Source organism: Leucoraja erinacea, chromosome 30, assembly GCF_028641065.1.
Source record: "Leucoraja erinacea ecotype New England chromosome 30, Leri_hhj_1, whole genome shotgun sequence".
Taxonomy (NCBI): domain Eukaryota; kingdom Metazoa; phylum Chordata; class Chondrichthyes; order Rajiformes; family Rajidae; genus Leucoraja; species Leucoraja erinaceus.
The window spans coordinates 26,583,903-26,611,008 of record NC_073406.1 but is presented as its reverse complement, the minus strand read 5'-3'; the positions used below and the strand labels follow the sequence as shown (position 1 = coordinate 26,611,008).

At 49.4% G+C, this 27,106-nt stretch overlaps 1 protein-coding gene across 1 annotated transcript in view; it reads right to left on the bottom strand.

Moving 5' to 3' along the window:
• Positions 1–1,291: 1,291 nt before the first annotated feature.
• The window catches only part of arhgef16 (Rho guanine nucleotide exchange factor (GEF) 16), a 64,899-nt gene continuing 39,084 nt past the window's right edge, over positions 1,292–27,106 (bottom strand). The window contains 9 exon segments of the mRNA XM_055659699.1: positions 1,292–3,894; positions 4,625–4,726; positions 6,627–6,691; positions 9,701–9,898; positions 10,667–10,821; positions 11,141–11,233; positions 15,398–15,472; positions 19,582–19,711; positions 22,414–22,566. Of these exon segments, the coding sequence (XP_055515674.1) occupies positions 3,755–3,894; positions 4,625–4,726; positions 6,627–6,691; positions 9,701–9,898; positions 10,667–10,821; positions 11,141–11,233; positions 15,398–15,472; positions 19,582–19,711; positions 22,414–22,566 (1,111 nt within the window). The 3' untranslated portion in view covers positions 1,292–3,754.

Here is a 27,106-nt window from a genome sequence, read left to right as displayed (position 1 = left end):
TGACTTATCTATGAACTATGGACTGGCTGTGGTTGAAATCAGAACCAGGCTGTGCACTAGTATTGGAGTTGGGATGTAATGTTAAAATTGTACAAGGCATTGGTGAGGCCATGGAGTATGGTGTACAATTTTGGTGGTAATTATAGGAAGGATGTCAACAAAATAGAGAACAGAGGAGATTTACTAGAATGTTGCTGGGTTTCAGCAACTAAGTTACAGAGAAAGGTTGATTAGGGGAGTTATTAAGGGGGGACTTGATAGAGGTTTTTAAAATGATGAGAGGGATAGACAGAGTTGACGTGGAAAAGCTTTTCCCACTGAGAGTAGGGAGACCTGTTCAAGGGGCAGCACATGAGAGATTAAGGGATGAAGTTTGGGGTGTCATGTAACTTATTACTCAGAGAGTCGTAGCTGTGTGGAATCTGCTAGTGATGGTGGTGGAGGCAGGTTCGTTATTATCATTTAAAAATAAATTGGCTAGTTATATGGTTGGGAAGGGAATGGAGGGTTATGGTCTGAGCGCAGGTATATGGGACTAGGGTAGATTATGTGTTCGGCACGGACCAGAAGGGTCGAGATGGCCTATTTCCGTGCTGTAATTGTTATATGGTTATATGGTTATTAATTTATTGATTATTTTTTAATTTCACACTATTTGTAAGGTGTTTGGAGACCTGTTCTGCTGCAGCAAGGAAGAATGTCATTGTTTGGTTGTCAGTACATATGACAATTCAACCCTTTCATCTCTAGATGGAGGTTAAAGGTCTCACTAATTGCAAAGCTCCCCTGCCTCCCCCTGATGGACCCTTCCAATAGAGCAGGGCCTGAGAAAGAGTGTGAGCACCAACCAGGCGGCGATGGCACAGAGGTGCATGGGCAGGAAATAGTTTAGTTTGAGATACAGCATGGAAACAGGCCAACACACACTATCCTACACACACTAGGGACAATTTACATTTATCCCAAGCCACAGCGGCCCCTCAAACCTGTATGTCTTTGGAGTGAGGGAGGAAACAGGCACTACCCAGAGAATACCCAAGCAGGTCACGGGGAGAATGTACAGACTCCGTACAGACAGCACCCGTGGTCAGGATCGAACCCGGGTCTCTGGTGCTGTGAGGCACCAACTCCAGCCAGCAATGTTGGTGATGCTCCAGCTATAGGATCTTGACAGGAGTCACAGAGGGCAGTGTTGAATGAAAGACTAACCATGGATCTGCCCTCTTTTGGCCCGACCCTTCATCAGTCCCACAGCAAGAGAGGCACGGCTTCAGAAAACCAACAAGTCACATCAGGTCAAAATGGTTTTATACATTATTTAAAAACTGTAAATCGTCCAGAATCTGTGACATTTAATTAATGAACATTTGGCAGATTCCAATGCAGCGAAAAGGCAGAAGGAGTGGAGTTACAGGTCAATAATCTCAACAAGGTTCAGGAGTAGGGCAGCAGGTCAGTCTCATGGGATCACAACCCAGGGAGGAAGCTGCACCTCATATCACTCTCGTCTTTAGAGTCGGGTTCAGAAAGATGCCAGGTAAATGAAACAGTCAAAAGTGAAGCACAATCTCCCCTAATGCCCAAGTCGTCCCGTTGAGCAGCTTGGAGTGGTTGAACTGGAACAGTCACACTGCGCAGGGATACTGATTCAGTGGTTGCCATTGGAGAGTGGAGAAGGTTCACATTTCCCCTGCCCCTAATGAATGCCTGGCCTGCCCTGGCCACCACCACGAGCCAGCAGACAAAGGTCTCGGTGACTCAGGCACACAGCTGGTTGGCAGGGAGGTGGCGTGGAGGTGTGGGATACTGGCCAATACTCTCCCTCTTCCTCCTTCTCTTCGTCCTGTTTCCCCTTCTCCAAATCGGTTACATTTAATGAGCGAGAGGCGAGCATGGTACCTGCCTGCACACCTGTGGTACCTGCCTGCACACCTGTGTGGTACCTGCCTGCACACCTGTGTGGCGTTGTTGGTACGTGTGAGTGAGCGGGTGGGAGTGGGTGCTCTTGCACTAGTGTGAGTGAGGTGGGGTGGGTGTGAGCCCCTGCACCCACTGACACCACACAAGCTCCAGCTGTGGGGGAACAATATCCAGGCCCACCCCTGATTATCTGGTGTCCTTGGCTCCAGAGCCTTTGCCGGACCAACAGAGGTGACGGCCTCTGAGTGGAGTCCAATGGTTTTGGATCGATCCGCCTGGGCTGTCAGGGTGCCGAGACACCAGCCCGTAAAGTTGGCCTCAGAAGTCGGGTATGGGAACGGATTTGCCAGCTCTGGCCAGGCCAGAGTTCCAGAGCCCCAGCCGCAGGCGGCAAATTCAACCCGCCGATCGGCCATGGAAGTCCAAATGAGGGCAAGATCGGCCGCCTCACCCGGTCTAGGCACCACATTAGTGGGGGGGGTGGGCGGAGTAGCGGAGTCAGCATCTCAGGTCCGTGACTCATCAACCCACAACATTAACTCTGCTCCTCTCTCCATGGATGCCGTCGGACCAGTTGAGAATTTTCCAGAACTTTCTGATTATGTTTCAGACTGCCAGCGCCTGGCTTTGGAATGAATAATCTATCTCCACTCCAATCCTGGTCAAGATAATGGAGTCCAAGGTCCCCGAGTCTGGGGATTCTGTGATGGATCACGGGCTTCCTATTCACATCAGGGAGAGGAGAGTGGCAAGTCCTGGCAACTGGAACCATTTCGCTGGTTGGTTTCTCCCCAGTGATGGAGCCCAGGAGAATGAACATTGTTCCTCCACTCTCACTTCACCCCACCGCCACTATGCCCATCACCCCTCTCTCTCTCTCTCCCTCCTTACTCATATCTTCTCGCCAGCCCTGGCACTTGCTCATCCACCTGCACTCATGTGCTCTCATTCTCGTTCTCAATCATTTTAAGGTCAGTTTAGGAAACTGCTTTTGTGCAACTTCTCGCTGGACAAGGTGCCCCCACTGACAAGAGGAAATGGCCTTAAACCCTGGACTTGCTTCTACACCATAAAACGCCACCACTCCCCAGGCTCATCGCAGGTTACACATGCTTTCCACAATTTACACTAATCGCACCCACAATGGGCGTGAAACATTCATGACAATATAACCCAGTAAAGCGAGGCTGTCCTCAATCAACATCACTGAGATTAAAACCCAAAACCCAACCCCTCCCAATAATTCACACAGACCCTGAGTTTAAAATACAATTGCTAATTACTTTAGTGAAAGTGCGTGAGTGGAAATGTTGCCGAGCGGGTGATCTTGTCGATGGGAAAACCCAACACTTCCAGTCACTGTCACGGGGCACTTGTGGGAAACATGAAGCCGGCTGCTGCCTCTGCTGGACATGTCGGCTGGACACAACACTGCACACATCCATCCCCTTGAACAAGCAGAAATATTGGCTGAGACCCCCTTCCTCAGTCATCCCGGGCAGCAGAGGGAGTGGATGGGAATGATACTGGGTGGTCCACCAGCCAATGCATGATGGTGGGGCAATGGGCATGGCCTGCTGATGCCTCAAGTGCAGGGTATAGCCCGGAACTAGGGCAAGCCATGATACCCCGGGTCTAGAGGCACCCATGCCAGGCTAGGGGGTGGGGTTAATGCCATGGGGTCCCAGGGCTGGGTATAGAGGGACCCAGTGCCAGGCCGTGGAGGGGGGGGTCAATGCCATGGGGTCCCAGGGCTGGGTATAGAGGGACCCATGCCAGGCTGGGGTGGTGGGGCAGGGTCTGGGGCTGGAGGTGGGCCGGGGTCAGAGGGCGGCTACACATCAGTCTCGATCCGCAGCCTCTCCATTCGCTGGACATTCCGTCGCACCGCAATGTGATTGGTTATTTCCTTGGCACAGGACTCGGGAAACCAGCCTCTCTCCCAATCACGGATCCGCTCTCCGTGGTACCAGCCTATGAGAAGGAAGGAGAGATCCTGTTACCGGTGCAGGCTGGGCCCCACGGGTATTTAAACAAGAGACCAGCACTGATGGGGGGTGGCGAGAATTCCCCCAAGTAGCACAAGTGATTATTTGGGGCATCCAAAGACACAACACCCTCACTAAGTAACTTCAATCATAATCAGCTGTTTGACTGCAGGGCATCTCCGAGACCAAACACTCCTGCTCTTGTCTGGAGCCCTCACCCGACCCCCTCCCCACCACTGCCCCCACACAACCGCACCATCGCAGTCTAGTTTAGTTTAGAGATACAGCACAGAAACAGGCCCTTTGGCCCATCGACTCTGCGCCACCCAAAGATCCCTGTACACTAACACTTTCCTACACATACTAGGGATAATTTGCAATTTTCACCAAAGCCAATGGGGGAGTAGAATTGATGGCCTAATTCTGCTCCTACCACTTATGACCTGGAGAAAACCCATGCATGTCACAGGGAGAAAGTACAAACTCGGTACAGACAGCACCCATAGCCAGGATCGAACCTGGGTCTCTGCCGCTGTGAGGCAGCAACTCTACCGCTGCGCCATTAAGCCCACAATGCAAAGCCAAGCAGCCATTGCTGTCTGATGACGTTACTCTGCCCATCCCCAGATAGATGTTCCACCACAGCTCAGTGAGCGGAGCATGAAGGTGGGACAGGTCACTGGGGTGAGGGGACTCCAGCTAGCAACAGGACCTACCGTCCACTTTCTGCAGAATGACTACCACGTCAGCCTGCTGCAGCGACAGCTCGTCGGGCTGCTTGGCGAGGTGTGCCTTGACGATCTCCACCTGCTGGAGGCCTAGACAAGGAGAAGAGGAAACCATCACATCACCATATAACAATTACAGCACGGAAACAGGCCATCTCGGCCCTTCTTGTCCGTGCCGAATACTTATTCTCCCCTAGTCCCATCTACCTGCACTCAGACCATAACCCTCCATTCCTTTCTTGTCCATATACCGTCACACACACACAGCTCCTAAACCCAACTAAATGCCCACAGAGCAGCCCTACGACAACAGTGACACCGTAGAATGCACGCCTCCCCCCTTCCTACCATCCCCTCCCGCCTTCCTAAAGTCCTCTCTCCCATCCCAATCACCCTCCTCACTCTCCCCCTCCTGACTATCCTGTCCCTCCCACCGGACCATCCGCACCCTCCCATGGGACTGCCTCCACCCACAGAGAGGGTGGGTGCCAGTTCTGCCTGTCACTGTGAGCTTCCTGCCAGTGGGTCAAAGAGATTCCCCAGTATAGTGTTTGCAGCGCTGTGCCACCACCTTTGGGCCTGGCATCAGGCATCAGGCAGCAGGAGTTTCTGCCCACAACACAATGGCCCAAAGGTCAGGCAAAGTACACATCAGCATCGTCAGTGAATGATTAATATCTCAATGTTCACACTGTAGGTAATCACCGTGACTCTTGACTTCTGCTTTCACATGGCCATCATTGTGTACTTGACTCTCCTGTGAGAGCCTCCAACAATGCCGCGTTGGAAATAATAATCATAATTTAAAAATTAATAATAATAATAATCAAATTAAAAAAAAAAAAAGTTTTAAAAAACAACAAACGTCAGTGCAGCGTTGGCTTGGACCAAAGTTTAGTTTAAGTTTATAGATCCTGCATGGAAACGCTGGGTCCACGCCGACCAGCGATCGCCCGTTCACACGGGTTCTATGTTATCCCACTCCCCACACCTATTAACCTACAAACTCGCATGTCTTTGGGATGTGGGAGGAAACCGGAGCACCTGGAGGGAAATCGTGCAGTCACAGGGAGAACGTGGGAACTCCACACAGACATGACCCGCGGTCAAGTTCAAGTGAGTTCATTGTCATGTGTCCCTGATAGGACAATGAAATTCTTGCTTTGCTTCAGCACAACAGAACATAGTAGGCATTGACTACAAAACACATGAATAAATAAACTGGTAAAGTGCAAATAACAGATAATGGGTTATTAATGTTCAGGGTTTTGTCCGAGCCGGGTTTAATAGCCTGGTGGGTTTGGGGAAGTAGCGATGGAGTGGAATTCGGGGTCTCTGGTGCTCCAAGGCAGCAACTCCACCAACTGTGTCACCGACGCAGAATGCAGAGAGACAGGAGGAAGGATGCTGTGTGATTGGGAGGGGAATGTTGCAGCCAAGGATTAGAGAGCAGGGGATGAACATCAGAGGCAGCAGGCGGCGCTGGAACAAGGCAGGACCTTTATTCTGGCCGCGCTGCAAGTTCATAAGTTCATGTCATTCAGCGCATTAAGTCCTACTCCATCATGGCTGATCCAACTTTCCCTCTCATTCCCCCCATTCTTCTGCCTTCTCCCCATAACCCGACCCATGTATTAATCAGGAATCTGTCAATCTCTGAAGCCGCGGCCTGGGCTGCTACATCAACCCGGTTGGGGGAGCCAACAGCCAGATGAGGAAAAACTTCTTCACCCAGGGAGTTGTGAATCTGTGGTATTCTCTGCCACAGAAGGCAGTGGCCAATTCACTGGATGTTTTCAAGAGAAAGTTAGATTTAGCTCCTTGGGCTAACAGAATCAAGGGATATGGGGAAAAAGCAGGAACGGGGTACTGATTTTAGATGATCAGCCGTGATCATATTGAATGGTGGTGCTGGTTGGAAGGGCCGAATGGCCTACTCCTGCATCTATTTTCCATGTTTCCATGTTTCTATATCAGGTTGATCACTCACCTTCTTTACTGATGCGGTCATCATCCTTCTTCAGGAGGGCATCGATCCACCGAGCTCGGTCACTCCTGTCATGGAAACAGAGTGGGGGAGCTTGCTAATCTCCACACGCCAAGGAACACGCATACACACCACACGGGTGTGACCAACTCTGCTGACATACGATGCCGTTCCCACCCACACACACAGCGAGACTCTCCCCAACCCCGACACCCAGCGCGCCCGCAATGCTTCTGATAACCAGACGATGGCATCATCTGACCACAATCCCCAGCCCCCCTGAACCTCCACATCTATAACTCATTCCCTTCCCATGGATTATCTGGCTGCGAGCAATTGATGGTGATCTGTGTCACTGCTGTTTCTCCCTCATACAGGCTGCCTGACCTGCTGAGCATTTCCAACATGTTTCAGCGGTGGAGTTGCTGCCTCACAGCGCCAGAGACCTGGCCGGGTTCAATCCTGGTTACGGGTGCTGTCTGTAAGGAGTTTGCACGTTCTCTATGTGAACACTTGGGTTTTCTCTGGTTTCCACCCACATTCCAAAGACGTGCAGGTCTGTAGGCTAATTTTAGCTTTGGTAAAAATGGTACATTGTCCCAAGAGTGTAGCATAGTGTTAGTGTGAGGTTATCCACTTTGGTGGCAAAAACAGGAAAGTAGACTATTATCTGAATGGTGGTCGATTAGGAAAGGGGGAGATACAACGAGACCTGGGTGTCATGGTACACCAGTCATCGAAAGTAGGCATGCAGGTGCAGCAGGCAGTGAAGAAAGCGAATGGTATGTTAGCATTCACAGCAAAAGGATTTGAGTATAGGAGCAGGGAGGTTCTACTGCAGTTGTACAGGGTCTTGGTGAGGTCACACCTTGAGTATTGTGTACAGTTTTGGTCTCCTAATCTGAGGAAAGACATTCTTGCCATAGAGGGAGTACAGAGAAGGTTCACCAGACTGATTCCTGGGATTTCAGGACTTTCATATGAAGAAAGACCGGATAGACTCGGCTTGTACTCACTAGAATATAGAAGATTGAGGGGGGATCTTATAGAAACGTACAAAATTCTTAAGTGGTTGGACAGGCTAGATGCAGGAAGATTGTTCCCGATGTTGGGGAAGTCCAGAACAAGGGGTCACAGTTTAAGGATAAAGGGGAAATCGTTTAGGACCGAGATGAGGAAAACATTTTTCACACAGAGAGTGGTGAATCTCTGGAATTCACTGCCACAGAAGGTAGTTGAGGCCAGTTCATTGGCTATCTTTAAGAGGGAGTTAGATGTGGCCCTTGTGGCTAAAGAGGTCAGGGGGTATGGAGAGAAGGTAGGTACAGGATACTGAGTTGGATGATCAGCCATGGTCATATTGAATAGCGGTGCAGGCTCGAAGGGCTGAATGGCCTACTCCTGCACCTATTTTCTATGTTTCTATGTTTCTATGTATTGGGGCCAGCACAGACTCGCTGGGTTGAAGGGCCTGTTTCCCAGCTGTGTCTCTAAACTGGAACGTTGGCTTTTATTGCAGGGACCGTAGACAGGGTACAGATCACTGTTGAGATAGCACCCACGTATCGTAAGGTGCACAGAGAATTCTCCTGCACTTGCACTACATCTGGCATGAACTGTTATTCCCTTCAACCTGTATCTGTATACCGTGGACAGCTCGATTGTAATCATGTCTTGTCTTTTTGCCGACTGGAAAGTACTCAACAATAAGCTTTGTGCTGTACCTGAGTGCATCTGACATTGGTAAACTAATCTAAACAAGGACACTGAAGAGAATGTGCGTGTATCTCCTGGTTAGAATAACTCAGTGAAACGTTGTCATGAGCCAAGACATTGTTTCCAGCAGCTGGAGTCCAAAACAAGGGATCGTTCCCCAGGCAACGGAGCAGCCACTTGGGACTGTGCCAAGAGGAAGGTCTTTTACTCAGGAAGATGTATCTCTGGAAGTCTTTAGCTGGGAGGACCACAGACACTCAGTGACAGAGTGTGCTCAGACAGCTGTGGAGGCCTCGCCAATGGATATTTTTAAGGCAGGGAATGATCCATTCTGAGGTGATGCCCTCTGGTCCCAGACTCTCCCAACAGTGGAAACATCATTTCCACATCCACTCTCTGCCTTTCTGTAAGTTTCAATGAGGTCCCCCCTCAACCTAAACTCCAGCGAGTGCAGGCCCAGTGTTGTCAAACGCTCATCATATGTTAACCCACTCATTCCTGCAATCATTCTTGTAAACGTCCTCTGGACCCTCTCCAGAGCCAGCACATCCTTCCTCGGATATGGGGCCCAAATTTGCTCACAGTACTCCAAATACAGCCTGACCAGCGCCTTATAGAGAGCCTCGGCATTACATCTCTGTTTGTGTATTCCAGTCCTCTTGATGTAAATGCTAGCATTGCATTTGCCTTCCTTGCTACCGATTCAACTTGCAGATTAATTTTTTGGGAATCTTGCACCAGCATTCCCAAGTCCCTTTGCACCTCCGATTTCTGGATTCTCACTCCATTTAGAAAAGAATCTACGCCTTCATTCTTATTACCAAAATGCATGAGCCCGCACTTTGCTGTACTGAATTCCATCTGCCACTTCTCTGCCCACTCTCCTAACCTGTCCAAGACCTTCTGCTGAGTCCTTGCTTCCTCTATACTCCCTGCCCCTCCACCTATCTTCGTATCATCTGCAAAGAAAGCCTTCAATCCCCTCATCCAAATCCTTAACATACTACGTGAAGAGTATCGGTCTCAGCACCGAGCCGTGTGGAACTCCACTAGTCACCGACAGCCAACCAGAAAAAGTGCCTTTTATTGCAATTCTTTGCCTTCTGCCATCCAGCCAACCCACTATCCGTGCTAGTATCTTCCCTTCAATACCGTGGGCTCGCATCTCCCCCAGCAACCTGACAACATCTACAGATCCCCTCTGCATGTCCTGTTATTAACTTCCACCAAGAACTCCAGCAGGAGTTGGTCCAGTGGGAGGGATGGAGGGCGGTGGTTGGGCAGGAGTGGGGTTTACTGTTGAACACGGCTGGGGAGTGGGGGTTGGGGTACACGGCTCCCTCTGACCCCTACATACTCACAGCGACTGTGAGCCAAAGACCATGTGCTCCAGTTCCCCGGCATTGTTCTTCTTCATGGTGATCTTGAAGAGGTGGTTGGAGGGGGTGCTGCCCCCGGTGCCCTTGCCGGGAGGGGAGTGGGGCGAGTCGTTGTTCTCCAGGGCCTCCACCTCAAGCTGGTCCAAAGTGGCATAGTCCTGCACTGTGTAACTCTCCTCACTGCCGCAGGGGAAGAGAATGTCAGCCTGGGTCTCTCCCTCACCCACACCCACGCACCAGCCCAGCACCAGGCCAGTCTTACTCCCCCCCCCACCCCCCCCCCCCACGGGCCCAGCATTACTCCCCCGGGCGACCAGACCCTAGCCACATCACCCTTAACTGCCTGCCCTGTGGGAGGGGCTGGGTGGGTGAGGTGTAGAGGGCACTGTCAGAGCGGGGTTGGAGGATCCAACATGGCCTCATCTCTGAAGCAGGGAGCAGCACAGTGGTGCAGCAGGTAGAGCTGCTGGCTGCCTCTCTGTACGAGAGACCTGGGCTCAATCTAGACCGTGGGTTCAGGTGCGGAGATTACACGCTCTCCCTGTGACCACGCGGGTTTCTCCAGGCACGATGGATCACACACACATGTATAACACGTGTGGGTTTGTGGGTTCATTGTCTGGGAGGTGGGGGGAGGGGGCGACGGGGCAGGGTTGTGGTGGGGGCCCGGTGACTATACTCCCTGGTCTAGTGGCCAGTACTGGGGGGAGGGGGGAGGATGTGCTGCATTGCACCCTTCCCACACAGCCTTGGCACTAAGGGAGGATGGAGGAATTGGGGGCGCAGGTCCAGTGCCCACCCACCCCACTCCCCCCCACACACCCCTTCAATGGGAGGGAGGGGGCCGAGGTTCTGTGGCCACTACCTCGCACACTGACATGGGGAGAGTTCCCCCTCCCACCCCCCAACACCAGGAGAAGGGGGGGGGGGTCTCCCAGAGGCAGCTACCTGCGTTTCCTGGTGATGATCAGCACGTCGTTGAAGAGGAACAGGAAACTGGTTTGTTTCCCAAACACTTTACTGAAGATGCCGGACTCTTCCGCAAAGGTGAGGAGCTCGCCGCGCTTCTGCAGCCAGCGCGAGGTGGAGATCAGCGGGAAGCCCTGAAACACACGGGGGTCCCGTCAGCGCCGGGGGGAGTGGAGGCCCATCACGGTGGGATGGAGGGGGGGGCAAGCGGGGGGGGGGGGGGGGGGGGCATGGCCCGAGCTGTGGGGATGGTTGAGGGGAGGGGGGGGAAGGGGGGTGTTGTAGGTGATAGATAGGGGGGGGGGGGCGAGGGGGATAGAGGGAGGGGTGAGGGGGTGGAGTGATTGAGGGCGAGGCAAGGCTGAGGGTGGGCGAGGGATGAGGGGATGAGGGGACGGGCGAGGGGGTGGGAGGGGTTGAACCGTGCTGCCTACACGGGTCTGGCCACCACACCTTGATCTTGCCAAACTCCAGCTGTGTCTGGATGGTGAACATCTGCTCCGTCCTCTCCATCTTGTGAGCCCCTTCGTTGCACGACTTCACCAGCTGCAAGGGGACGGGAGGGTGAGGGGTTAGTGGGCTCCAGGATCCCGCCACTCCGCAACAATAACCGCAGGCAAGAGCAGTGCAACGTAGCAGCATCTGTAGACCCCCCCCCCCCCAAAGACCCCCCCCCCCCGCCCCCCATTTCCTCACAGTGTAGAGATGCTGGGGTGTCACGGTGGCGCAGCGGTAGAGTTGCTGCTTTACAGCGCCACAGACTCAGGTTCGATCCTGAGTACGGGTGCTGTCTGTATGGAGTTTGTACGTTCTCCCTGTGACCTGTGTGGGTTTTCTCCAGGTGCTCCGGTTTCCTCCCACACTCTAAACACGCACAGGTTTGTAGGTAATTAGCTTGGTATAAAATGTAAAAAAATTGTCTCTAGTGTGTGTATGGTAGTGGTAATTTTCGTGAATCGCTGGTCAGCGCGGGCTCAGTGGGCCGAAGGGCCTGTTTCCGTGGTGTATCTCTCAACTGGATCAGAACAACAAAGGCCTGACATTTCTACACTGGGGCTGCCTGACAGTTTGTACGTTTGTATGATCTTGTATGACCACTACTAATGCCTCAACAATCTGTACAGCTTCCTCTTTCAGTACCCTGGGGTATAGTATGTCCGGGCCAGGTGACCTATCCACCTTCAGACCTTTCAGCTTTTAAAGCATATTTTCCTTAGTAATAGTCACTCCACCATCTCCCGTTGTGAAAACTGATGTAAAAACATCAAATTCATCTGCAATTTTGTTATTCCCAACCCAGCGTTGGGAATAACAAAATTCATTTTTCAGCGGTCCAATGTCCACTCTTGCCCCTTTTCAACTAATTATATATCTGTATAAACATTCGGTATCCATTTTTATATTATTGGTTAGCTTACTTCCATATTTCATCGTTTTCTTATTGCTTTTTAGTTGCCTTCTGTTGGTTTTGAAAGCTTCCGAATCCTCTCGCTTCCTGCTAATCTTTGCAATATTACTTGCCCACTCTTTTACTTTTATGCTGTCTTTGACTTCCTTTGTCAGCCATGGTCACCTCATTCTCCCATTAGTAGGCTTCTTCCTCTTTGTGATGAAAACATCCTGCTTCTTCCAAATTACTCCCAGAAACTCCCACCATTGCTGTTCCACCTTCATTGCTGCTCGGGTCGTCTTCCAATCAACTTTAGCCAGTTCCCCCCTCATGCCTCTGTGGTTACCATATAACCATATAACAATTACAGCACACCAAAAGCTTTCTTTACCACCCTATCTACATGAGATTCTACCTTCAAGGAACTATGCACAGTTATTCCTAGATATCTCTGTTCAACTGCATTCCTCAATTCGCTACCATTTACCATGTACGTCCTATATTGATTTGTCCTGCCAAGATGTAGCTCCTCACACTTATCAGCATTAAACTCCATCTGCCATCTTTCAGCCCACTCTTCCAAATGGCCTAAATCTCTCTGTAGACTTTGAAAATCTACTTCATTATCCACAACACCACCTATCTTAGTATCATCTGCATACTTACTAATCCAATTTACCACACCATCATCCAGATCATTGATGTACATGACAAACAACAGTGGACCCAACACAGATCCCTGAGGCACCCCACTAGTCACTGGCCTCGAACCTGACAAACAGTTATCCACCATTACTCTCTGGTATCTCCCATTCAGCTACTGTTAAATCCATCTTGCTACTCCTGCATTAATACCCAACAATTGAACCTTCTTAACCAACCTTCCATGAGGAACCTTGTCAAAGGCCTTACCGAAGTCCATATAGATAACATCCACTGCTTTACCCTCATCAATTTCCCTTTACCTTTACTCAACAGTAATACCAACACATCCGATGTCTCACGTCTCTAGCAAATTGTAATCACTGCTCCCTAGGAGTTCCTTCACCTTCAGCTGCCTAATCAAATCTGGATCATTGCACAGCACCAGATCCAGAATTACCCATTTCCCCAGTGGGCTGGAATACAAACTGCTCTATGAAGCTGTCTCGTAGGCATTCTACAACTTACTTCTCTTGGGGTCCAGTCCCAACTTGATCATTCCAGTCTACCTGCATAATGATATGCCCCATGACCACTGTAACATTGTCTTTCTCACATGCTTTCTCTATCTCTTGATGTAACTTCTACCCTGTCATTCAGAAGCCTGTGTATAACTCCCCTCTGGGTCTTTTCACGCTTGCAGTTCCTTACCTCTACCTACAAGGATCCTACATCATCTGATCCCAAATAATTTCTTGCCAAAGATTGGATGTTGCCCTGGCATTTTATTTAATTTGCATGTTTAATCGATAATGTTTTATTATTAATGTTTAATGTTTTATGTGTCATTCCTAACTGTCACTGTATGTCATGTTCTCACTTGCGGGCAGAGCACTAAGGCAAATTCCTTGTATGTGAATATACTTGGCCAATATACTTATTCATTAATTCATGAGCGGAGCCACCCCACCCCGTCTGCCCACCTGTATGTCTTTTCGACAGGATGTATATCCTTGGATGCTCAGCTCCCAGCTCTGATCCTATTTCAGCCACGACTCTGTGATGCCCACAACGTTGTTCCAACTCATTTCTAGCTGTGCTACACGTTCACACACCTTGTTTCAGAAGCTGCCTGCATTCACCACTCCTTTGGTTCTGCATTCACCACTCCTTTTCTCAAATTGTTCCCTATGTTAGACGGTTATCCCTTTCTAATCTTTCTGTCCTACTTCTTATTCTGGAGACATCAATAACCTCCTTTTCCAATCTGTTGAACCCACCACCCCTCCCCATTATGTTTAAAGCTCTATCCACAGGGGAATGGACACAATTCTCTGTTGCAATGATTGAGAGTCCCGAAGGTTCCAGGTTCAGGCCATCGCATCTGATCTACAGAGGAATGTGGCGTGGGAGGCGAAATATCCAGTTGTCATGGCCCACGTGGGTACCAATGACATGGGTTGAACAAACTAAATTAAAACACAGTTACGCAATTTGAAGAAGGTCTGGAACCGAAACGTCACCCACGCCTTCCATCCAGAGATGTTGCCTGTCCCGCTGAGTAACTCCAGCATTTTGTGTCTATCTTCTAATATTTGAGACATGCATTTGACACTCATTTAATCTCTTTGACTCTATGGCAATTTGCTCGTGGCTCAGGTAGCAATCTAGAGATTATTATTGTTCTGCTTTTTAAATTTAGTCCCAAGTTGCTCAAATTCCCTCAGCTGAACCTCTTTCTTTGTTCTACCTGTGTCACAGATAAAGATGTGACTGCCTCCAGAGACACAACGTCCAGATCCCTGATGCGATGCAGTGCTTGAAGCTCAGATCCCAGCCTGAGGCTCAATGGGGATGACCAACATTTACTGCAGATGTGGTCACCATGAACCACCAAGATGTCCACCAGCTCCCACATCATGCAGCTGCAGCATATCACGTGATCCTGCAAACTTACTTTATTTCTCCCCAACAGCTCCTTTTTAAGCTCCCCACTCCATCTCCAGCTTGGAACTGATTCGCTTGGCAGCTCAGCGCTCCTTTCCTCAGCCCTTCTCGCCAAAGCCTCTCGAGCCAAAACTTCTTGCAATTGACCTCAACTTGACCTCGTCCCCACAATGGCCGCGCCACTAAACTAAATCAACACAGCATCCCGGTTCATCTTCTCTACACCCTCGCCTGCACTTGTGTTGCCCAAAACACGAGAGGAATTCAAAACAATTACTTATCCAAATAAAAACACAACCTCCAGTAACAGGACACTCCCCGAGTACAGTGTCGGAGGGAAGAAGGGTCTTGACCCGAAACATCACCTATTCCTTCTCTCCAGAGATGCTGCTTGCCCCGTTGAGTTACTCCAGCGTTTTGTGTCGATCCCCCTCAGTACTGCAGTGAGGAGGAACATTGACAGGTCTGAGTAACGTTGGTCAATATGGATGGGCATGAGGTCCTCAGCAAGAGCTGCCAGGCTTGTAGGGGTCTAGATGGTGGAGAGCCCGAGGATTTGGACAACGCAAGCGGAGAGTGGTACTGGGTGCAGTGGAACAAGGACTGTGATCTGGCAGCCTGCTCTGATCAGGGCTTCTGCCAAGCTGACATTGACAAAGTGGGGGAGTGGAGCACTGTGGGGGTGGGGGGGGGGGGGGGGGGGGGGGGGGGGGCAGGGCACCCAGTCCTACCTTGCTGATGGCCTTCAGTGCATGAGTCGCTGCATCATATTCCACCTGGAAACGGTTGGTTTTCTGGCAAATAGTCTGAAAGACAAATGTGGGAGGTTTAATGAGAGAGCACACACGCTACAGAGTTGCTGCTGGCACCTTTCACACCAAAACACAACACCAGGCTTCTCCACAACCTCCTCTTCTTCTCTGGCTCCAGCCTTCTTCCGAGATTCACAAGAAGCAGAATGAGGCCATTCGCCCAACAGGTCTACCCCACCATTCCATAATGGTTGGTCTATCTTACCCTCTCACCCCCCCCCCATTCCCTGGCCTACTCCACGTAACCCCTAACACCCGTACTAATCACAAATCTGTCCAGAGGTGGTGAGTTCACGGCAGTCAGCTCCACCCACACTGAGCTGCACTTTCACACAAGGTCCCTCAAATTCCCAGGGCAAAATTGACGGCATCTCTCTGCAACCATGGTCAGTGCAGTGCAGACAGCTCGCTGCGACTACATTCCCCTAGCAAGGATTAACTTGGCAGAGTCAAACAGAGACCTAGAGCCAATATGCATGGAGCCACAGTGGTGCAGCGGTAGTGTTGCTGCCTTAGTGCACCAGAGACACGGGTTCCATCCTCACTATGAGCGTACACAGCTTGTATTGTACGCTCTCTCCATGACCTGCGTGGGTTTTCTCCAGGTGCTCCAGTTTCCTCCCACACTCCAAAGACGAACATGGTTGTACGGTAACTGCCTTGGTATAATTGTAAATCATCCCTGGTGGGTAAGATAATATCAGTGTGCGGGGATCGCTGGTCAGTGCACATTTGTTGGGCTAAAGGGCCTGTTTCTACGCTGTATCTCTAAACTAAACCAGTAACCCAGAGTGCAAGTCTGGTCCAACAAGGTCACTAATTTGTAATTACTAACTAGTGCTGGCTCTCATAATGGTGCTCTGGTTAAAATAGATAAAATTGTCTCTGTGGGCAGAAAGTTACTAGAGACTACTCTGAGGGATAAGATATACATGCACTTGAAAGCACTAACATGGACAGAACATACCCAGTGAACAGTGGGGCTGTGGGGAGTGTTGTAGAGCAGAGGGATCTAGTTTGTTGAAAGTGGCATCACAGGTAGCTAGGGTGTTTAAAAAGGCTTTTGGCACATTGGCCGTCATCAGTCAGTGCATTGAGTATAAAAGTTGGGAGATCATTTTGCAGTTGTATAAGACATTGGTGAGGCTGCATTTAGAGTCTTGGCATGTTATAGGCAGGCATGCTATAGGCAAGATGTTGTCAAACTAGAAAGGGTGCAAAGAAGATTTGGAGGATGTTGCCAGGACTCGAGGGTTTGAACTTTAGGGAGAGGTTGAGTAGGCTGGGACTCTATTCCTTGGAGCACAGGAGGAAGAGATAAGATCTTATAGAGAGAAATCCCTTATAGAGGTGTGTAAAATCATGAGAGGAATAAATTGGGTAGTCGCACACTCTTGTTCTCTGTTTCCAAAGTGGGGGAATCAAGAACCAGAGGACATTGGTTGGAGGTGGGAAAGATTTAAAAGGAACCAGAGGGGTAACTTTTTCAGGCAAATGGTGGTGGTTGCATGAAATGAGCTGCTTAAGGAGGGAGTTGAGGCAGATATTATCGCAATGTTTAAGAAACATTTAGACAGGTACATGGATAGTACAGATTTAGAGGGATATGGGTCTAACGCGAGCAGGTGGGACTAGTGCAGCTGGGATGTTTGGCCGGTGCAGGCAAGTTGGGCCAAAGGGCCTGTTTCCACACTGCATCTAAAATTGTGATATGCAGGCATTTGTTGGTCATCCATCCCCACTAACTCTCAAATCCCCTTCTGGTTGGAAGTTTCTGCAAACCACTGCTGAAGTAGGGTCCAATAACCTGACCTCAGATGTGATCTATGTGGAGTCTGCATGTTCTCCCAGTGAGCGTGTAGGTTTTCTCCTGCTGCTCTGGTATAGAACTATGTTTGTTCCGAACATGATGCCAAGTTAAACTGATCTTATCTTCCTGCACATGATCCATATCCTTCTATTGACGCCACTTCCATGTGCCTATCTAAAATGTGCCTGTTAAACATCACGATCGTATCTTGCTCCACCACCACCTCTGGCAATGTGTTCCAGGCCCCACCATGCTGTGTAAAAAGACTTGCACATCCCCATTAAACTTTCCCCCAACCCCCCTTCAGCCATGCGCTCTGAGGCTGGACATGTCCACTCTGGGGAGGAAGGTTCTGCCTGTCTATCGATGCCTCTCATATTGTTATATACTTCTATCAAGTCTGCCCTCAACCTCCAACATTTCAGAGTCTATCCTCTTCAACCCCAATTCTATCCAACCTCTCCCTGTAGCTAAAACCATCTAATCCAGGAAGGATTCTAGTAAACCTCTCTCCAAAGCCTGCTCATCTTTCCTACAATGAGGCAACCAGAACTGCAGGCAATACTCCAAATGAGACCTAATCAAAGTCATGTAGAGTTACATCGTGAATTCCAGACTCTTGGGTATCGTCCAACACCCCATAGATGTGACAGTCTGTAGGTTAATTGGCCTCTGTAAATTGATGGCAATGTTTTTTTAATTTTCAGACATACAGCATGGACACAGGCCTGTCGGCCCACTTAGTCTGTACCAACCAGCGATCCCCACACATTAACACTATCCTACACACACGAGGGACATTTTACATTTATACCAAGCTAATTAATCTACAAACCTGTACATATTTGGAATGTGGGAGGAAACTGAAGATCTCGGAGTAAACCCACGAGGTCACGGGGAGAACGTACAAACACCAAACAGACAGCACCCGTAGTCGGGATCGAACCCGGGTCTTTGCCGCTGTAAGCGCTGAAAGGCAGTAACTGTGGCGCTGCGCCACCGTGCCGCCCCAGTGTGTTGGAAGCGGATGTGAAACAGAGAACTAATGTGAACGTGTGATCGATGGTTGGTGTGGACTCCGTTTCCATGCCGCATCTTTAAAGTAAAGTGATCACTTAGAATGCAAATTCCAAGGCGGTGACACCACCAGGGGGCGATGCTGCCCATTTACATGTCAGTGCAAATACTGGGCGGGGAACTCTCGCACGTTTAATTGATGCAACGACTTGTTGACGGGGATAAATAAAACACCCAACTTGAGGAGGCTCAAGTTGAAGGTGAAGTCCAGCATGGAGCAGCCCGTTAGAATGGCTTGTATCTGTGCTGTAAACACTGTTGCATTGTTACCAGGACCAGGCTTGGAATACAGTTTGCTCCATCATATCCTTTCCACACACGACTCCATCCTCTCTGAAACGTGTTGGTCTCCCAGCAGAGCGAGATGCCAGCCGGGGAATGTTGCCGACTGGCCCGCTGCAGACTGCAGGAGTACGTGCTGAGGGACACACTGAAGCTCGGTGCAGCCAACCCCAAGGCTCTGTGGGGGAGGGCCACAGTCTAGGGTCCCTCTGCTGCTGGACATGGGGGGGCAGGGTGTGGTGGAGACCCTCCTCAAACAAGGGAAGGATATCACCCCAGGGTGCTGGTTATAACTATGGTTTTAGGGGAACACTACCAAATAGAACATTAACAAATGTATGTGTTGCCATGGAGAATGTTGCAGGAAGTTTTGTATACCTCAGACAGGCATCTCAGCAAATCCAAAGCCTATTCTCCCCTTCACCACACAGCATCGTCAGTTACACATCAGCCTTCCGCCATAATGTTAACCTTGGGCAGCTTAGAACCCAGCGGCATGAGTATTGATTTCTCTAACTTCAGGTAACCCTTGATCCCCTCTCTCTCCGTCCCTCCCCCACCCTGGTCATCCAACTAATCTCACTGTCGTTCTGCTTAGTTTCACTTTGTATCCTCTTGTTATCACTTTTCCCGCCACCAACAATGGACCATTGTGGGCTCCACCTTTCCATCTTCTTTGCTGGCTTTGATTTGTTCTTTTGATGCCTTTCATTCATTTGTTTTTTGTACCTTTTCATATCTCTACTTTCCCTCTCCCCTTACTCTCAGACTGAAGAAGGGTCTCAACCTGAAAAGTCACCCATTCCTTTTCTCCAGAAACGCTGCCTGACCCACTGAGTTACTCCGTTTTGTGTTTATCTACATGATAATCAACATCCCTGCGAGACAGGGAGACAGGGAGACAGGGAGACAGACAGAGGAAAGGGTAACCTACATCCACCAACAAGGGCAGCCGTGTCACCCTCTGCATGGGCAGGATCAGGAAGGAGATGATGGGGAGGCCTCCACACTCCGGCTTGCTCTGAATCTGCTGCAGAACCTCCTTGAACTGCGCGTTGGAGATGCTGCAAGAGGCAAGGAGAGTGTCAGTAACACACGTGACATTGGCAGAATCAGTCCGTGCACAGCAATTAAACCTTTAAAGTTGTTACTTCTCTCAGGATTGTATAATTGGTAAAAACAAGGAACTGCATAGAAGCATAGAATGATACAGTGTGGAAACAGGCCCTTCGGCCCAACCTGCCAACACCAGCCAACATGTCCCAGCTACACTAGTCCCACCTGCCCGCGTTTGGTCCATATCCTTCCAAACCTGACCTATTTGTCTAACTGTTTCTTAAATTTGGGATAGTCCCAGCCTAAACTACCTCCTCTGGCAGCTTGTTCCATACACCCACCACTTTTTGTGTGAAAAAGGTACCCCTCAGATTCCTATTAAATATTTTCCCCATCACTTTAGTCCGATGTCTTCTGGTCCTCGATTCATTTACTCTGGGCAAGAGACTCTGGGCATCTACCTCATCTATTCCCCTCTTGATTTTATACATCTCAATAAGATCACCTCTCATCCTCCGGGAATAGAGTCCCAGCCTGCTCAATCCCTCCCTACAGCTCAGAAGGTAGACAAAAATGCGGGAGAAACTCAGCGGGTGAGTCAGCACCTATGGAGCGAAGGAATAGGTGACTTTTCGGGTCGAATCTCTCCCTATAGCTCACACCCTCTAGTCCTGGCAATGTCATGAATCTTCTCTGCCCTTTCCAGCTTGACAACATCTTTCCTATAACATGGTGCCCAGAACTGAACACAATAGTCTAAATGCGGCCTCACCAACGTATTATACAACTACAACATGACCACCCAACTTCTATACTCAATACTCTGACTGATGAAGGCCAATGTGCCAAAAGCCTTATTGACCACCTTACCTACCTGCAACTCCACCTTCAAGGAACCATGCACCTGTACTCCTAGATCCCTCTGCTCTACAACACTCCCTAGAACCCCACCGTTCACTGCTCATGTTAGACTTCCCAAAATGCAACAGCTCATATTTGTCTGTATTAAATCGCAGCCCACCCCCCCCACCCACCCCCCTGCCCACCCCGGCCCACCGGCCACCACCCCACCCTGCCCACCCGAACTCACCACACCCGTCCCACCCACCCTCACGCCGCCCACCCCACCCACCCCGCCCACCCTCTGATCCAGCCCCCCTCTCTCTATTGTTACCCATTTCCCCCTTATGTATTTATATATATACGCAGATACTAGTTTACAAAAAAAGGACAAGGTGCTGGAGTAACTGAGTGGGTTGGGCAGCATCTGTGGAGAAAGGACACAAAGAGCTGTATGATTGGACTAATTGCAGGGGCTGTTGCAATATGTGGAGGAAAGTCCAGAGACACAACAAGCCCTTCCGTGAGCAACGCAGTTGTTAGTGTCTGATATCTCAGAGTGAATATTAGGAATATTAGAAAAAATGGAAGTGCAACAAGACCTGGGTGTCCTTGTACACCAGTCATTGAAAGTAAACATGCAGGTACAGCAGGCAGTGGAGAAAGCTAATGGCATGCTGGCCTTTATAACAAAAAGATTTGAAGATAGGAGGAAAGAGGTCCTTCTGTTACTTGTACAGAGCCCTAGTGAGACCACATCTGGAGTATTGTGTGCAGTTTTTATCTCCTAATTTGGGGAAGGACATCCTTGCTATTGAGGCAGTGAGGAAGGACATCCTTGCTATCGAGGTTCATGAGGTTAATCCCTGGGATGGCAGACTGTCGTATGAGGAAAGATTGGAAAGACTGGGCTTGTATTCACTGGAATTTTGAAGGATGAGAGGATATCTTATAGAAATATATAAAATTATAAAAGGACTGGACAAGCTAGATGCAGGAAAAATGTTCCCAATGTTGGGCGAGTCCAGAACCAGGGGCCACATTCTAAGAATAAAGAAGAGGCCATTTAAAACTGAGATGAGAAAAAAACTTTTTCACCCAGAGAATTGTGAATTTGTGGAATTCCCTGCCACAGAGGGCAGTGGAAGTCAAATCACTGGATGAATTTGAAAGAGTTAGATAGAGCTCTAGGGGCTAGCGGAATCAAGGGATATGGGGAGAAGGCAGGCACGGGTTACTGATTATGGATGATCAGCCATGATCACAATGAATGGCGGTGCTGGCTCGTAGGGCCGAATGGCCTCCTCCTGCACCTATTTTCTCTGTTTCTAAAAAGAGGCACAATGGGACCCAACCCCACCTGGCACATACTTCAGAGTGCAGTAACACCTCATCTAATAGCCCTCTTTATAACAGATTTGGTTACAGTAGACGGACTTACCGACAGCTGCTGACACAACCCCCGGCCCTCACCCCCTGGTCTACACCCCCACCCCCGGCCCTCAACCCTCGCCCACACGAGGGACAATTTACAATGAATGCAAGCCAATTTAACCTACAAACCTGTATGTCTTTGGAGTGTGGGAGGAAACCAGACAACGCGGAGAAAACCCAAGCAGGTCACTGGGAGAGTGTACAAACTCGGTTCAGACAGCACCCATAGTCAGGATTGAATCCGGGTCTCTGGCGCTTTGAGTCAGCAACTCTACTGCTGCACCCTCATACAACATTATACAATGATAATCCCTTACTTGGGTATAGTGGACAGTTGGCAATAGCGGACACCATTCCATTATAACGAGACACCATGGTCTGTTATAATGAGGGTTAACTGTATCCCAAACCTTGGAGCAGTTCAGTCTGTACTCACAGTAACTTCTGCAAGGTTCTCTGTTGGTACATTTCATTGGAACAGTAGACAATGTAAGCATCAAAGTGATGTGTTGCGTGACGCTCCACAATGTCACTGATGTCTCGGATCACTGGGTTATCCTGGTGGCGTGTTTCCAGCTCGTCAAAAAACCTAAGGAAAGATGACAGAGTCGATAATAAATAAACCAAGCAGCCATTCCTTGCTCTTCTCTCTGACACACAGGAAATGTCCTCGGCCTGTCCAATCCACACACTTCCTTCAGTTACAGCAAGCAATTATGTAGCCCCTTTTACAGGTATCTCAAGGTGACTGATTGCAAACCACCCATGAAATGAGGCATTAAGTCAATGGATATTTTTAAGGCAGAGATAGATGGATTCTTGATTAGTACAGGGGTCAGGGGTTATGGGGAGAAGGCAGGAGAATGCGGTTAGGGCGGAAGAGATAGATCACCCCTGATTGAATGATGGAGTAGATTTGATGGGCCGAATGGCCTAATTCTGCTCCTATCACTCAAGACCTTATGAGGATAGATTACCAAAGTCTCACTCAGAGCTCGTATCTAAGGGATATCTTGAAGAGGGTTGGAGAGGGGGGAGGTGGGGGGAGACTTGAGTGGGGGGTGGGGGGGGGGGGGGGGGGGGAAGGTTGGAGAGGCTCGAGAGGGAGGGGGTGCCTTGGCCCTGCCCACCACAGCCAGGCCCGGCCACCCATGCTCAGGGAAGAGGCAATGGCTCCATGTGATTGGGACAACATGCTGGGGGACACAAAGGGAAGTGGTGATGGAGCCTGTTCACCATCATCATTTGTTCGCAGTTCACTTCTGAACCACATTAATGATAACTAAGCAATCACAAATAGACACAAGAAACCTGGCAGATGTCATTCAATACAACCAAATATCATGCCATGCATGTCTCACACAAGATCAAACCATTTTTTTTTATCAGAATACAACATGGGTGGCCATACATTGCTTGCTGTCGACCATCACCCATATCTAGGAGTCGAATTAGGCAAAGATTTAAGTTGGGCGACGCATATTAGTCAAGTGTCTAACAAGGCAAATAGAACTCTCGGCCTACTCAAAAGAAATGTTCACGCATGTAGTACATTCGTCAAAGAGAATGCCTACAAGTCCTTGGTCAGGCCCAAATTGGAGTATTGTGGAGCCGTATGGGGTCCTTTCAACAACAACAACATCACCCCGGAGAAAGTACAACGCCAAGCAGCCCGCTTTGTATGTAATGACTACAAGCGCAAATCAAGCGTGAATAATACGCTGACGTCTCTCGGATGGGATACCCTAGAGCTCCGCACAATCAGGCTAAGACTTATTGCAATTTACAAGGAGATTCACAAAATCACACCATCAGATCTCCTGTCATCTCAGACCACCAACTACCATGAAACAAGACAAAATAACGGTCCCTACATCATCAACTCGCTAAATTTCAATAAACTTTGTGGCCAATATTCCCTTTACACAAGGACAATAAGGGAATGGAACATGTTACCACCCAACACACATGCTGCTCCCGATGTTGTCATTTAAAAAGGGGATTGAGGAATTAGATCTCCTTAACCTGATCAAAAAGGCCCACTTCAAAATTTAATCACTACTCTACTCACTCCGACCTGCGCGAGATTACCACTGATGAGGTGTTTGTGCCGTGATCAACCAGAACCAAAGTGGCAATGCTGATACCTTGAACAAAAACCCAAGATTCTGGAGTAACTCAGCAGGTTGCACAGTGTCTCTGAAGAACATGGGTAGGTGACTCTTCCTCAAAAGTTTGCAGTAGGGGTGAGAAAGCTGGAAGAGGGGCGAGGATGGGATGAAGCGTTGGCAGTGATAGGTGGATACAGGGGAAGGTTGATTGGGCAGATGTGTGGTCAAAGGGTAGAGATTAAAGGGACACAAAAGGTGTGATATTAGGGGAGAAGAGACAATAGACTATAGGTGCAGGAGTAGGCCATTCAGCCCTTCGAGCCAGCACCACCATTCAATGTGATCATGGCTGATCATCCCAAATCGGGTGTGAAGTGTGACCAGAGGGAAGGATGAAGAGGTGTAGGTGGAAGGGGATGGGGGGAAGGGGGGGGAGGAGGAGGTGATGTAGTGAGAGAAATTGGTATGCATCCAGAAGGGGCACAGGGAAGGTGGGGAGGGGGGGAGATTGTAAACCCACCAATGCCACAGTGACATTTCACTTCACCCACTGAACAGGCATCCGTGGGGAGCAACTTAGCATCAGCTCCGTAGCCACAAACCGAGCAATACACACACCATCAGCTCCCTGCCCCTATAAACAGGGACAAGGGCAGAGCCCCCCTCCTCAGCCATTCACATGTAGAGGATGATCTCATGTGTGAGCGGATGTTGATTCCTATAATCACCTCGTGCGATTCCAACTAATCAGCCCAGACTCTGTGACTCTGGACATTGCACTAAAACGCTCCATGTCTCAGCTCAGGGGCTGCTCCATCCTGCCCAGTTCACCTGCAGTGTATTTTCTCTGCCACTTAACCTGTCTCTATGAGATGATGTACAACCCAGATTTTCACATCTTTGGATCCAATGGTCATTAATTTCCCCAATGACAGCAACCTGCCTCTCAATATCAAATTCTCCTTGAAGTTGGAGTTGCCTCTATTAATTAAACTCATCTCACCTTCCAGTTTGCATTCTCATGGTTCTCCCAGCATCCGATCTTCCTCCACCACACCCTGGTTCCAGGGTTTCCCACTGAGCCTTGTGCAATTCCTGAACACTCTCACCCTTTATTCTCAAATTCACCGTGATCACTCCCTTCTCTGGGGCTATAACTGTCCCCGCCCCGTTGCTAATGAGAGAGCTCTGCACGCCTACAGTCCAAGCTCTTCAACCCCATGTTAAACACACTATAGAGACACAAGGAACTGCAGATGCTGGTTTACAAAAACAAGACACATTGTGTTGGAGCAACTCAGCAGGCCAGGCAGCGTCTATGGAGAACATGGATAGGAGACGTTTCTGGTCGGGACAGAGAAGGGTCCTTTATTGTTAATCACTCTACCACTGGCCCTCAGATTCCCTAGCCGCTGAAACTCCCATAATCCCTAAATCTCATTCCCCATTCTTCAGATGCTCCTTAACACCAACATCTTTGAATAGGTTTTAATCATCTGCTTTAGATCACTAAATGTGGCATTAGTGCTCTTCTTCAAGAGCGTTTCTGTAGCGCAGCGGTAGAAATGCTGCCTTACATCGCCTGAGACCCAGGTTTGATCCTGACTATGGACCTGGCTGTACAGAGTTTGTACCTTCTCCCCGTGACCTGCGTGGGGTTCTCAGAGATCTTCAGTTTCCTCCCACACTCCAAAGACGTGCAGGTTTGTAGGCTTCAGTGAAAATTGTAAATTGTCCCTCGTGTAGGATAGTGTTAGTGTGCAGTGTGATCGCTGGTCAGCATGGACTCCGCGCCTCATCTCTAAACTAAATTCTAGAGTGGAAATATAAATGCAAGATGCCTGCAAAGTTGTCCTGACCTGTGCAACGCAGCAGAGATGATGGGAATGGGATTTCTTGCAGGCGGATCGAGGCAGATTGGAACAGGAGCGCCAGCCACCCAGCATGTTAGTTTATGAGGCTGACTCCAGCAACAATTGGAAACAGGTTAGGTCACCAATGTTCCCAAGAATCTTGCTGGAGAAGATTTACTATTTTTTACATTGTTTTCAAATGAGAGATTAGATGCCTCACATTAAGAAGGGCAAAGTTACTGAGGGTGAGCCTCACGACCAATGTGAGTGCGTGTGCAGGATAGTTACACACACACACACACACACACACACACACACACACACACACACACACACACACACACACACACCTCTGCAGCACATCATCAGATTACAGGAAGGGCTGGAGCACAAGGCTGACTAACACACTTCCGTCACTGCTGCCAGGGACCTCCCCCTCCTCATTCCCAGCAGCACTGACTCTTGTGTCATGGTCAGAGTGAGGTGTCGTGGCACAGTGAGGGCATTTGCTCCACTTGTCCATGTCTCAGTGAGAAGTCCAACAATCACACTTCACAATTTCATAGTTTTAGTTTAGAGATACAGCATGGTGGCAGGCCCTTCAGCCCACCAAGTCCGTGCCAACCAGCGATCAGCCTGTACACTAACACTGTCCTACACACTAGGGGCAATTTACAGTTTTTAACGAAGCCAATTGACCTACAAACCTGCACATCTTTGCAGTGTGAGAGGAAACCGGAGCACCCGGATTTCCAGCCATGTGATCACAGGGAGGGAATGTACAAACTCAGTACACACAGCACCCGTAGTCAGGATCAAACTACGGTCTCTGGTGCTGTAAGGCAGCAACTCTACCGCTGTACCACACCCACTTTGGTGATGCGTTGGTGCACCTTGTGCCTGGGACTTGTACTTCCTGAGGTTTTGTAATGTCTGCAGGCAAAATATCGTGAAGTGGAATTCCCCCAGTCTTAACTCAGATCTTCCCACCTGAACAATGAGGGATAATTCAGAAGCTCTTATAGAATGCGAGAAGCACACAGCACCGAAACAGGCCCTTCGGCCCACCAAGTCTATGCTGACCAGCTACCATCCCATTCACATGAACCTTACACTTATTCATATTTTACTTCGGAGGCACGTGAGTGATTCCATGAAGAAGCCC